This window comes from Zea mays, chromosome 2 (genome assembly GCF_902167145.1).
Source record: "Zea mays cultivar B73 chromosome 2, Zm-B73-REFERENCE-NAM-5.0, whole genome shotgun sequence".
Lineage (NCBI taxonomy): Eukaryota > Viridiplantae > Streptophyta > Magnoliopsida > Poales > Poaceae > Zea > Zea mays.
Window position 1 is genome coordinate 10,733,799 of NC_050097.1, and position 12,730 is coordinate 10,746,528.

At 44.6% G+C, this 12,730-nt stretch overlaps 1 protein-coding gene across 1 annotated transcript; it reads left to right on the forward strand.

Moving 5' to 3' along the window:
• The first annotated feature begins 2,868 nt into the window (after positions 1–2,868).
• Positions 2,869–12,382, forward strand: met5 (DNA methyl transferase5). Its single transcript, NM_001111697.2, has 20 exons — positions 2,869–3,396; positions 3,513–3,609; positions 5,279–5,386; positions 5,458–5,595; positions 5,672–5,771; positions 8,766–8,944; positions 9,025–9,090; positions 9,173–9,385; positions 9,515–9,573; positions 9,650–9,716; positions 9,804–10,133; positions 10,224–10,292; positions 10,364–10,450; positions 10,519–10,606; positions 10,723–10,844; positions 10,921–11,025; positions 11,170–11,213; positions 11,304–11,373; positions 11,469–11,572; positions 11,807–12,382. Exons 1-20 carry the CDS (start codon positions 2,897–2,899, stop codon positions 12,006–12,008), a joined length of 2,748 nt encoding a protein of 915 aa, NP_001105167.2. The 5' UTR covers positions 2,869–2,896; the 3' UTR covers positions 12,009–12,382.
• Positions 12,383–12,730: the final 348 nt, after the last annotated feature.

Genomic DNA, 12,730 nt, shown 5'->3' on the forward strand with positions numbered 1-12,730 from the left:
ACACTAAGAGGTGGATCTCTTTTAGGGGGAGTTTTGTTTAGTCAAAGGAAAAGCATTTGAAACAGGGGGAGGAAATTTCAAATCTTGAAAATGCTTTTGCAAACTCTTATTTATTTACCTTTGACTATTTGCAAAAGATCTATGAAAAGGATTTACAAAAGGTTTTGCAAAAACAAAACAAGTGGTGCAAACGTGGTCCAAAATGTTATATAAGAAAGAAACATTCCTTGCATATCTTGTAAGTAGTTATATTGGCTCAATTCCAAGTAACCTTTTCACTTACATTATGCAAACTAGTTCAATTATGCACTTCTACATTTGCTTTGGTTTGTGTTGGCATCAATCACCAAAAAGGGGGAGATTGAAAGGGAATTAGGCTTACACCTAGTTCCTAAATAATTTTGGTGGTTGAATTGCCCAACACAAATATTGGACTGACTAGTTTGCTCTAGTGTATAAGATGTACAGGTGCAAAAGGTTCACATCTAGCCAATAAAAAGATCAAGTATTGGATTCAATAAAGGAGCAAAGGGGCAACCGAGGGCACCCCTGGTCTGGCGCACCGGACTGTCCGGTGTGCCACCGGACAGTGAACAGTACCTGTCCGGTGCACCAGGGAACTCAGACTCAAACTCTTCACCCTCGGGATTTCTCGGAAGGCGGCGCGCTATAATTCACCGGACTGTCCGGTGTGCACCGGACATGTCCGGTGCTCCAAGGAAGCTCGGCCTCCTGAACTCGCCAGCCTCGGGTTCGCGCGGCAGCCGCTCCGCTATAATTCACCGGACTGTCCGGTGTGCACCGGACTGTCCGGTGTGCCAGCGGAGCAACGACTCCCTGCGGCGCCAACGGCTGCCTGCGGTGCATTAAATGCGCGCGCAGCGCGCGCAGACGTCAGGGCTGCCCATACCGGTGCACCGGACATCAAACAGTGCATGTCCGGTGTGCACCGGACACCCAGGCGGGCCCACAAGTCAGAAGCTCCAACGGCTAGAATCCAACGGCAGTGATGACGTGGCAGGGGCACCGGACTGTCCGGTGTGCACCGGACTGTCCGGTGCGCCATCGAACAGAAGCCTCCAGCCAACGGTCAAGTTTGGTGGTTGGGGCTATAAATACCCCAACCACCCCACATTCATTGCCATCCAAGTTTTCCAACTTCTAACCACTTACAAGAGCTAGGCATTCAATTCTAGACACATACAAAGAGATCAAATCTTCTCCAATTCCACTCAAGCCTTTAGTGACTAGCGAGAGAGATTTGCCGTGTTCTTTTGAGCTCTTGCGCTTGGATCGCATTCTTTCTTTCTCTTTTGCTCTTGTGATCAACACTCAATTGTAACCGAGACAAGAGGCACCGATTGTGTGGTGGCCCTTGCAGGGAAGTTTTGTTCCCGGTTGATTGAGAAGAAGGAAAGCTCACTCGGTCCGAGGGACCGTTTGAGAGAGGGAAGGGTTGAAAGAGACCCGGCCTTTGTGGCCTCCTCAACGGGGAGTAGGTTTGCAAGAACCGAACCTCGGTAAAACAAATCCACGTGTCACTCTCCTTATTTGCTTGCGATTTGTTTTGCGCCCTCTCTTGCGGACTCATTTATTATTACTAACGCTAACCCCGGCTTGTAGTTGTGATTATTTTTGTAAATTTCAGTTTCGCCCTATTCACCCCCCCTCTAGGCGACTATCAGTTGGCCGTCACCAGGTCGCCGAGGTACACCACCAAGTCTGAGCGAAGATGCGTGGATCGAATTCCGCCGCCGCAGAGACCATGAGGCAGAGAGGGAGTTCCGTTTCAGTTCTTTGATTCTTTCGGAGGAAAAGGGAAAGGGTAAGGGGAGCAAAAGGAGAGCGTGCGCATGCACGCACCTGGGTTCTCGACGTCGAGGACGGCGGCCATGACGCGGTCGGACGCGGCGTCCTGCGCGGGGCCCCAGTCCGTCCACGCGTCCTCGCCATAATGCAGGTCCGCAAACAGGGCCACTTTGAACACTCCTCCTGGCCCGAACCACAGCGGCGGCAGCGAGCAGGGCGGGCGCGAGGCTGCGCCACCACTTGCACAATGCGGATTTGCTCGACGGCTTGGGCGGTGTGGTCCTGGGAGCATCGGGCTTGGCGCGTTCTTGTCTGGTGAAGCCCCGCGTTCGGAGTCGGAGGGAGGTGGGCGACATTCACGGCGGGACTCGCTTGGTTGACGGGATCTACGCGCTGGTGGTAGGAGATCCCTTGATGGCGGCACGGATGGCGTGGGGCGGAGGCGTTCGTCGCGGAGCCGGGATCTACGCGCTGGGGGAGGATCGCGGAGGAGAGGGGGGGCGCGGGCAGACAGCTGTAGACGCGCTGGGGGAGGATCGCGGAGGAGAGGGGGCGCGCGGGCAGACAGCTGTAGAGAGGCAGAACACGGCGGGTGTGCACGCCTACAATAAGAAAGTAAAGATTGGAGTTATTTTCACAAAGCTGATTCTCATAAAGACATAAACGGCTAAAGCTGTCTCATGGTCATAATCCGACTGAAAACGAAACAAACAGGCCCAACTACCCACACAGTTTGGGCCACCCTACAGCTGGTTCATGTGACAGACAGGGCTGGAGGTAGAGGGGCCAACATCCGAAAGCCTGCGGCGCTCGCGGGAGACGAACAAAAATTCGAATCCGGGCTCTCCCGCTGGCCGCTGCAGCCTGCAGAAGGCTCCGCGCCGTAAAAAATTGGACGTTCCCGCTCCCTCCATCTTTTTGGTTCGGGTTTCGTTTTCCCACTGCCGCTCCCGCCTCCTCTCTGCCCTGTTTCCACATTTGACCGATCCTCTTCGATTCGATTTCTACACCCCCAGAGCTTGCCAAACCCCTCGTCTCCCAACCCTAGAGAGCAGCAGCAGCAGCAGCAGCTACCGCATCCCTTGCCATGGCGCCAAGCTCCCCGTCATCCGCTAGGCCCACGCGCGCCTCCGGCCGGAAGCGCTCCGCCATGGCCGAGGAGATCCACCAGAACCAGGAGGAGGAGGAGGAGGTTGTGGCTGCGTCCACCGCCAAGCGCAGACGCAAGGCGGCGTCTTCCGGGAAGAAGCCCAAGCCGACGCCCAAGCAGGCCAAACCGGCCGTGGCGGGGATGAAGAAGAAGGGGGAGACCGAGAAGACGGAGCCCGTTGTGGACGACGTGTGCGCCGAGGAGCCCGACGAGGAGGAGTTGGCCATGGGCGAGGAGGAGGCGGAGGCCGAGGAGCAGGCCATGCAGGAGGTGGTGGCCGCGGTCGCGGCCGGGTCGCCCGGTAAGAAGAGGGTGGGGAGAAGGAGCGCCGCCGCCTCGGGCGACCACGTGCCCGAGTTCATCGGCAGCCCCGTTGCTGCGGCCGAGGCGCACAGCAACTGGCCCAAGCGCTACGAGCGCAGCACTGCCGCAAATAAGTATATTGTCCCTCCCTTCTTACCCTGGTTTAGTATGACTATGACTGGATTTTTGCTCCCTGTTCGTTGCTTGAGAGCTGAGCAATTTGCTATTTGTTAATCTATTGCGCATGCAGACCGGAGGAGGACGATGAGCTCAAGGCCAGGTGCCACTACCGGAGCGCTAAGGTGGACAACATTGTCTACTGCCTCGGGGATGACGTTTATGTCAAGGTTTTGCCCATCGTCTTCATTGCCTTTATTTGTCATGCTGCTGCTGCTGCTCTCATTTACGCACTGCTCATGTATTTGTTAAGGAAGCATCACTTAATTGTTTTTTGTTGTCCATTTGCAATCTGTTGTGCGTGTGGTCAGCGCCCAGCGTTACATGGTCAGCGGCGGGCCTAGGATTTGAAGTATGAGTATTCAAATTTTTGGTAGAACATATTTTTTGACAATTTAAAATTACACTATTGTACTGTATGATCGGTTGAACGGTACATAAATGAAGAGGGCTAGTGAAAACCAAAGTTTAGACAAAATAGCTGTAAAACAGTATGATTTTATGTTTTTTTATAATATTTTAGCTTATATACATAACATATACATGTATATATAATTGTTTTGCCAAAAATAATGAGTATTCAATTGAATACCCTTGCTTGCATGTAGGCCCACCACTATACATGGTGGTACTTTCGACGCACCGTTTTTTTGGTAATTTTTCCGAAAAAAGTTCGGTAAACGTGAATTTTGGTCCTTTTACAAATCTATGGCGCCGAGCAAAGAGTTCATAAATATCAAGCTTTGCCAAAAAGCTTTGCTAAATACAATTTGGGAACAAAAACAACTTTAGCCTCTAATAGTTTCCAATTCTTAGGTTGTTAAATATTTTTAAATTATGCTAACTTAATGGTAAGTTCAACATTTTCACCGTTTAAATCGCTTGTGTGCCATTGGAATACTCACATGTGTTAAGTATTTGTGACTAGAGGGAGTATAATATAAAGGGGTGCCAGCCATTGATCACATCCATTATGATCTCTGAGAGCATTTGAAAATTTTCTTGTCTTATTTGCCTGTTTATGAAGTTAAAGTGTTGTTTGTGTCTTAAATTTTAGTTTGATGAAAATTCTTAGTAATTCAGCTGAACACAAACATTGATGATGCAATGCAATGATTTCAAGTCGTCCGACTAATCGCGATTAATCGCGATTAGTCGGGCTGGTCGGTAATTAGTACACGATTTGCTGGACGACTCGACCAGATAACCTAGTCGTCCTGGTCGTCCGACTAATCGTCGACTAGGGTGACTAGTCGTCCGACTTATGTGTCCTGGTCGTCCCGGCTAGGGTTTAGTTATTAGGCCTTTTTTAGCCCATCTACAGTCACTGCACGTCTCCTCTCCTCTCCTATTATAACCTACCCGCCAACAGTCTCTGGCTCTCTACACGTCTCCTCTCCTCTCTTGCACCGCCCCTGCAGTCCTGGACTTTGATTGCTGACGGCTACAGCACCCTGCGTCCCTGCCCTTTCTCCTGGAGTCCTGCAGCCTGCTGCACTACTGCAGTCTCTAATTTATATAATGTATACATGTATATTTATATATATACCTATATACGTATAGCTACTAGTGTAGGACGACCAGGGACCGACTAGGACCGACTAGGAGTCGACTAGTCGCCCTAGTCGTCGCCTAATCGCGACTAGTCACCTGGTCGGTCCTAGGGTTCGACCAGACGACTAGGCGACTTGAAATCATTGATGCAATGAACAAGTATGGTCGAAGTAATGGTTGTGTGCAATTCTTCTGGATTGTTTTGCTCTCACATTACAACATTTTATATGTTCTTTAATAATAGTTATTGACCTTAAGTTTCTGGTTCCTTTTTGCTTATCTTAGGCTGGAGAAAATGAGGCTGATTACATTGGTCGCATTACTGAATTTTTTGAGGGCACTGATCGATGCCACTATTTTACTTGCCGTTGGTTTTTCCGTGCAGAGGACACGGTGTGTATTGAGCTTAATGTCATTTCTATTTATATCAAGAATTAGCATAGAACTGAACCTTAACAGTGCAGGTCATCAATTCGTTGGTGTCGATTAATGTTGATGGCCACAAGCATGACCCTAGACGTGTTTTTCTTTCCGAGGAAAAGAATGACAATGTGCTTGATTGCATCATCTCCAAGGTCAAGATAGTCCATGTTGATCCAAATGTAAGTTCCCTGCTAAGAGCTTTGCGGTTTTGCTATACACATAATATTTCTCACTACAATTGTTTCTTTGCTTTAGATGGATCCAAAAGCTAAGGCCCAACTGATAGAACATTGTGACCTATACTATGACATGTCTTACTCTGTTGCATATTCTACATTTGCTAATATCTCATCAGGTAATTGCTTCTACATCATTCTTTTTTGGTTGACTAGCTGCATGGTTATTAAAACGACGAAACGTTGAAACACTCATGGATGGACTTTTAACTTTTAAACTATTTAAACAAAGTTTAAACGTAGTTATAAACAACATAGGGAAATTTCAATATATCATAATTTCAGGGGAAATTTGGATCCATACCATTAAAAGATCACCACTTTAGATTCATACCATTACTATCTCACTTACATGTGGGTCCACATGAGTCAATGACATGTGGGGTCCATGATATATATCTAAAGTTTGGATCTTTTAATGGTATAGATCCAATTGTTCCTAATTTCAGACAATTATATAAAGTCAAATACCAAACAAGCAACATAAGTTCACATAATAATATTGTGTAAAATGACATGTCCACAACCACATTACCACAATAACACAAGTTCAACTAATAGCAAGTCGACAACCGTAAACAAAGTGGAATGGGATGTCTAATAGTCCACCATCAAAAACATAGCACAAAATCAACTAAAGTAGAATGCAATGTCCACAACCACAAGCACACAAGTGTTACTCAAGCACTCAATAACCATCATCCAAATCATCTAAACCAATATCATCCTTGTCTTGCTCATCACCACGGGCACCACTGTTGTTTGTTTCTTCTTCATCATCCATATCAAGGTCGTCAAGCACAAAATTGTAACCTGGGCGGAATCTCTAATTGGGCTGGGCCAAAATTTACAAGCAGGCAACTTAAACGTTCGAAACGTGGCGTTTAACTATATATCGCGTTTAAACGTCAAAACATGACGTTTAAACGTCGTTAAACAACGTTTTACGAGGAAGTGTGAAACGTTTCAGCGTTTCAGCGTTTCGCTGTTCTATTAGCGTTTTATAGTTTAAACGACGTTTAAACGTTGTTTTAATAACCATGACTAGCTGAATACAATTTACTGGCTTTGCTAAATTAGTGGAATGACACTACTAACCAAATGATCTCCCACTCTAATGCCTTTTACAATATTTCTATGTTATGCTAGAAAAAAAATTAACTTTTATGTTTCCAATTAGATTTACACTGAAAATCAGAGTTTTTAAGGCATTAAGCTGACTGGCCCCCTTTTTACTTTTTAATCTTTATGGTGTAAGATGATGTGACTCTTGTGTAGTATATAGAAATAGGAAATACAATAGTAAATAGGATCATAGTCTCAAATAAATACTCTCTCTTCGCTTGAGTTTGTCATTCTAGGTTTATCATAAGTTAAATTGTTTGAACTTTAACCAATAATGAATATATGATTAAGTTATTTTAATCTAAAAGAATTATATATTATGATAATTCAATTTATGATAAATCTAATAATTTTATTTTTTGTTGTAAAATTTTATAAAACATCTTATATAACCGGTCAAAGTTGATAGTGATGGACTTAATACAAAACTAAAATAACAAACTCATATGTATGGAGTAGACAGTAATAATAGTACTATATAAGCAATAGGAGTACAAGTTAACCTAAACTAACATATTAGCTATAAAGTCTACAAAGAGGATAATTCACATTCACTTTACCATTTAAAAAGCAAAATAGAGTGCTGAACCGGTATTGCTCTGACTCAACATAGGGTGGGAGCAGAGAGAGCAGCACCTCCTGGGTCTAGGCCGCTCTCGCAGAGAGAGCAGAGAGGGCGAGGGGAGCTGGCCGATGTTGGACGGTGATGGATGGCGGGGGCAGGGTGGAGGGGAGCTCGCGGAGGCAGGGCCACTGACTGCTGCAGGAGAGAGGGAAGAGGCAGGGGCGCAGGGCGGCTAACATCGCTGCCGCCTAGAGGCAGTGAAGAGGTAGGGGATCTCGCGGGAGGCAGGGCCGCTGCTGCCACCTGGAGATCCCGAATCCCGACCGCCGCCGCCTGGAGCTCCCAACCGCTGACGCCTGGAGTGTTTCGCGTCGTAAGGCTCTATGTACCCCGCGGCCCTACTTAGGGTGTTTGGTTCTTTTAGAGCATGTAATCCCTTTGCCATTCAATTTTGATCTCTCAAATCTCCTCCATTATCACTGCTCCCAAAAAATCCTTAGAGCGTGTTTGATTTTTAGTCACCCTTTTAAACTTTAGTGATTAAACCTTATTCTCTAAAAAATTATTTGGAAGACATTTTTGTCACTCCGTTTAGTATTTTAGTGAATAAAAATAACTAAACTTTAGCCATTGAAATTGAAGTTTAGGAGGTGGGAGACAAACACTTCCTTAGTTCCTAAACTTTAGGACTAAACTTTGTCCTTAGAAATTATATTTGGAAGACCTATTTTAATCAATCTCTTTGGTATTTTAGTTTTAAAAGATGGGAACCAAACACCCCCTTAATCCTGCGTACCCTAACATCAATCTTTTACCCCAAACCCTACAAAGGCTAAGATCTTCGCAAATCGAAGCGCCAAGGTGACATATCAAACCCTAAGGCGGATGCCTTTCGAGTTGCTGCAAGTTTACTATGACGCCCTAGCTGTCGAACTCGCCTTTCCACTTAAGCTCTATCTAAGTGATGCTTAATTGTTGCCTCGAGTTGTTCTTTTTAGGAGAGTACATAATCATGTTTTAGTATCATTGAAGGATAACTGAACTGTCTACCTTAGACATCTCTATTTTAAAGTTTGTTTTTGGCTACCGGCCAAATGCCAAAAACTGAAATAAATTCAACTTTTAAAATTAGCTTATGAAGAAGCCAAAAGCAGGTCTAGAGATGTTTTTCCTGTCTTTTTTTTGTATATGAGATAGCAACGTGTATGTACCCATATGGTAGTACTGTTTCATATTCACAGTACTAGATAAAATTCTATTTGCCATGTCTGCATAACATGTACCCAAATGTATACTTGTTATAGACAAAATCCTAAATACATCATGCAATTAAAATCTAATAGTGTAAGTTTCTGTAAACAAAAGGACAATTGTTAAATGTGTATGTTTTTTTTGCAAAACCTCACAATTGTTTTTCTACTAGAAAATGGGCAGTCAGGCAGTGAAACCGCTTCGGGTATTTCTTCTGATGATGCGGGTTTGGAGACGTCATCTAATATGCCAGAGAGGACAGCAACCCTTCTTGACTTGTATTCGGGCTGTGGGGGCATGTCCACTGGTCTTTGCTTGGGTGCTGCTCTTTCTGGCCTGAAACTTGAAACTGTAATATTCTACCTAGTTATCTGTTGGATAGAACATGTTCTTACTTACCACTGATTCTACTGTTATGGCTATGATTGCAGCGATGGGCTGTTGATCTTAACAGTTTTGCGTGCCAAAGTTTAAAATACAATCATCCACAGACTGAGGTATGCATATTAAGCTGCATCTTGGATTCCATCTGTTCTGTCCAGCTGCTCTCAAAAAGTTTCTTTGGACCTTTGAATGTAGGTGCGAAATGAGAAAGCTGATGAGTTTCTTGCTCTCCTTAAGGAATGGGCAGTCTTATGTGAAAAATATGTTCATCAAGACGTGGATTCGAATTTAGCAGGTTCAGAGGATCAAGAGGATGCTGACACTCTTGACAAGGATGAATTTGTTGTACAGAAGCTTATTGGAATACGCTATGATGGCACTGGAAGGAAAAAAGGCGTATATTTTAAGGTATTCAAGCATTATCTGTTCATTTATACTTGATTCCAAGAAAAAGTTCAATTACTATGATGATATAGGAAAAAGTTTTTGAACAATGGACATTTCTTTGCATTTTGGTGTAATGCTAAATTTCTGCAGGTCCAATGGGAAGGATATGGTCCTGAAGAGGATACATGGGAACCTATTGATAACCTGAGGTTAGTATTTTGGTAGTGTCATCTGCTTGTTGCCTTGTATGTCTATTTGTACTCTAATCCTTGTTTCACGAACCAGTGACTGTCCGCTGAAAATTAGAGAATTTGTACAAGAAGGGCGCAAAAGAAAAATTCTCCCGCTTCCTGTGAGTATTTAGTTGGGTGTGGTTTTCCTCTCTGTTTAGCTCCCCATTTTTATTTGGTGACATCTACCTAATCTATTCTTTCAAAAGGGTGATGTTGATGTCATTTGTGGAGGCCCACCATGTCAAGGTATAAGTGGGTTTAATCGGTTCAGGAACCGTGATGAGCCACTTAAAGATGAGAAAAACAAGCAAATGGTGACTTTCATGGATATTGTGGCATACTTGAAGCCCAAGTATGTTCTCATGGAAAATGTCGTGGACATACTGAAATTTGCTGATGGCTACCTAGGAAAATATGCTTTGAGCTGCCTAGTTGCTATGAAGTACCAAGCACGCCTTGGAATGATGGTGGCAGGCTGCTATGGTCTGCCACAGTTCAGGATGCGTGTGTTCCTCTGGGGTGCTCTTTCTTCCATGGTCAGTTTTGTACCTTGCTGTTTTATATGCTTTGCTAGATTTATATTGCATTGTCGACTGGTGGCTAATCAGGTGTAGTTGACAATGTAGGTGCTCCCTAAGTATCCTCTGCCTACATATGACGTTGTAGTACGTGGAGGAGCACCTAATGCCTTTTCGGTAAGTGCAATCACTACATCGAAATCCTTTGGAATGTGTAAAATTTGTTGACCAACTGAATTTGTTTGCAGCAATGTATGGTTGCATATGATGAGACACAAAGGCCATCCCTGAAGAAAGCTTTGCTTCTTGGTGATGCATTTTCAGATTTACCAAAGGCAAGTGTTTTGTCAAGTTCAAGTATTTCTCAATGTGCATGCAGTCTTACACTTACTCCTCTCTGCAGGTCGAAAACCATCAACCTAACGATGTAATGGAGTATGGTGGTTCCCCCAAGACAGAGTTCCAGCGCTACATTCGACTTGGTCGTAAAGGTAAAAGGCCCATTGAACTTTACTGGTTGACCTCTTCTAATTTTAGAAGAACAATCTTTTTTCTTGGTGCTTTTCTGCAGCTACATATGAAGTTTACTCTATTTTTATTCTTTCAGACATGTTGGATTGGTCGTTTGGTGAGGAGGCTGGTCCAGATGAAGGCAAGCTCTTGGATCACCAGCCCTTACGGCTTAACAATGATGATTATGAGCGGGTTAAGCAAATTCCTGTCAAGAAGGTTGGTGGCTTGATAGTGTTATTGTGCCTTCCTTTGTTGTTTGTCCTGAAACAATCTTCACTCTTTCCTATGACAGGGAGCCAACTTCCGTGACCTAAAGGGTGTCAAGGTTGGAGCAAATAATGTTGTTGAGTGGGATCCAGAAGTCGAACGTGTGTACCTTTCGTCTGGGAAACCACTGGTATGTGCTGTTCATTGCTGTTGTTTCCACAACAATGCAACATTTATGCTACATGTTCAAACTTAAAACAGATGAGATGGTGCAAGTACTGTGAGATTCATGGTTAAGACATGCTAAGTTATTGCACAAATCTTTGTCATCTAGGTTCCTGACTATGCGATGTCATTCATCAAGGGCAAATCACTCAAGTAAGTGGCAAAATGGTCCTGCTTTCTTTATTTTTTTTGGGGGAAAAACTAGGCTATTGGTTACTTATCCTTGTATATATGATGTTGTAGGCCATTCGGGCGCCTGTGGTGGGACGAGACGGTTCCTACAGTTGTGACCAGAGCAGAGCCTCATAACCAGGTCAGCTTCAGCACAAACTACTCTTATCCTACTCCCTGCGGCTGTCTTTACTGCTTGTGTAGTCTGTATACGACCCTGATTGAACGTGTCCGTAGGTTATATTGCATCCGACTCAAGCAAGAGTCTTGACTATCCGGGAGAACGCAAGGTTACAGGGCTTCCCCGATTACTACCGATTGTTTGGACCGATCAAGGAGAAGTAAGTTCCATCTTTTCAGTTTGCTTGTACTTGATCTATTAACTCTTGGCAGTTGTCAGCTGTTAAGGATTGATCAGTCAATTACAGCTCTTGAAATCAGAAGCAGTTACTGACATAAACTGCACGGCGATGTGTTACTAACATGTGGGCCTAGGGCCCTAGGTGCTTTAGACCCATAGGGATCATGCTGCATTGCAATCCTTCTGAACAATGTGTGCTTTCTCATGGCTATAGGTATATTCAAGTCGGGAACGCAGTGGCAGTCCCTGTTGCACGGGCACTGGGCTACTGTCTGGGTCAAGCCTACCTGGGTGAATCTGACGGGAGTCAGCCTCTGTACCAGCTGCCTGCAAGTTTTACCTCTGTGGGGCGAACCGCGGTTCAGGCGAATGCCGTTTCTGTTGGCACTCCTGCGGGGGAGGTAGTCGAGCAGTAAAAGGATAGCGGAGCAACCCTGGTTGGTATTTTGATTCGAGCCCATCCAGTAGCATGTTTACCAATAAATAATCATTGGTCGTGCTGATTCTTATGGTTGGAGATGAATGTATGTAGGGTGTACTCGAGCTCGAGTGCTTGTTGTACTGTAGGTTGAGGTTTCTCATCCATTGGCCTGCCTATTTGTGGATGACGTTTCATTTCAGATTAGCAATGTGCTTATTTAAGGTTTCGTCATGTACCTGTATTCTACAATCCACTATTGTTTCCAAAGACAGCATTTGATCCTTGTTCAACGCGAGCAGATTTTCGTCCACCAAAGCTGTGTAGGGATCGAAATGTCAACAATGAATTGAGTCATTCAATCATTTGTCTAATGTTAATGTGTCCTTTGCATTTATTTTTTTAATTCATGTCTTCATTTAAATGTTTTTGTAAAGGTAAATGTATTTGCAAAAGCTCAAGCTTATCATATTCAAAAACTATTTTGAAAACCAAATATTTTGGACAATCTGTAAATTCAACTGGTGTGAGTTTTTGAGAGTTGGAGATCCTCCCTGCTCAAAAGCGGTCGAACCTGCCCTCAGGGCCAGTTTCTGCTGAGGAGCTCTCTGTTCAAGACCGGTTGAATCGGCTCCTAGAGCGGTTCAATTGGGGTTTACTCTCTAGACCTCTCTGGTCAAAACCGGTCTTGGGGGTGGTCCAACTGGGGTCAATGTTAGA

Bases quoted from the DNA above. Each gene is read 5' to 3' on its own strand.
- met5 (NM_001111697.2), top strand. From the start codon at position 2,897: ATGGCGCCAAGCTCCCCGTCATCCGCTAGGCCCACGCGCGCCTCCGGC. The intron at 5,387-5,457 runs GTGTGTATTGAG...TTAACAGTGCAG, and splicing joins TTTTCCGTGCAGAGGACACG to GTCATCAATTCGTTGGTGTC. The intron at 9,386-9,514 runs GTATTCAAGCAT...AAATTTCTGCAG, and splicing joins AAAAAGGCGTATATTTTAAG to GTCCAATGGGAAGGATATGG.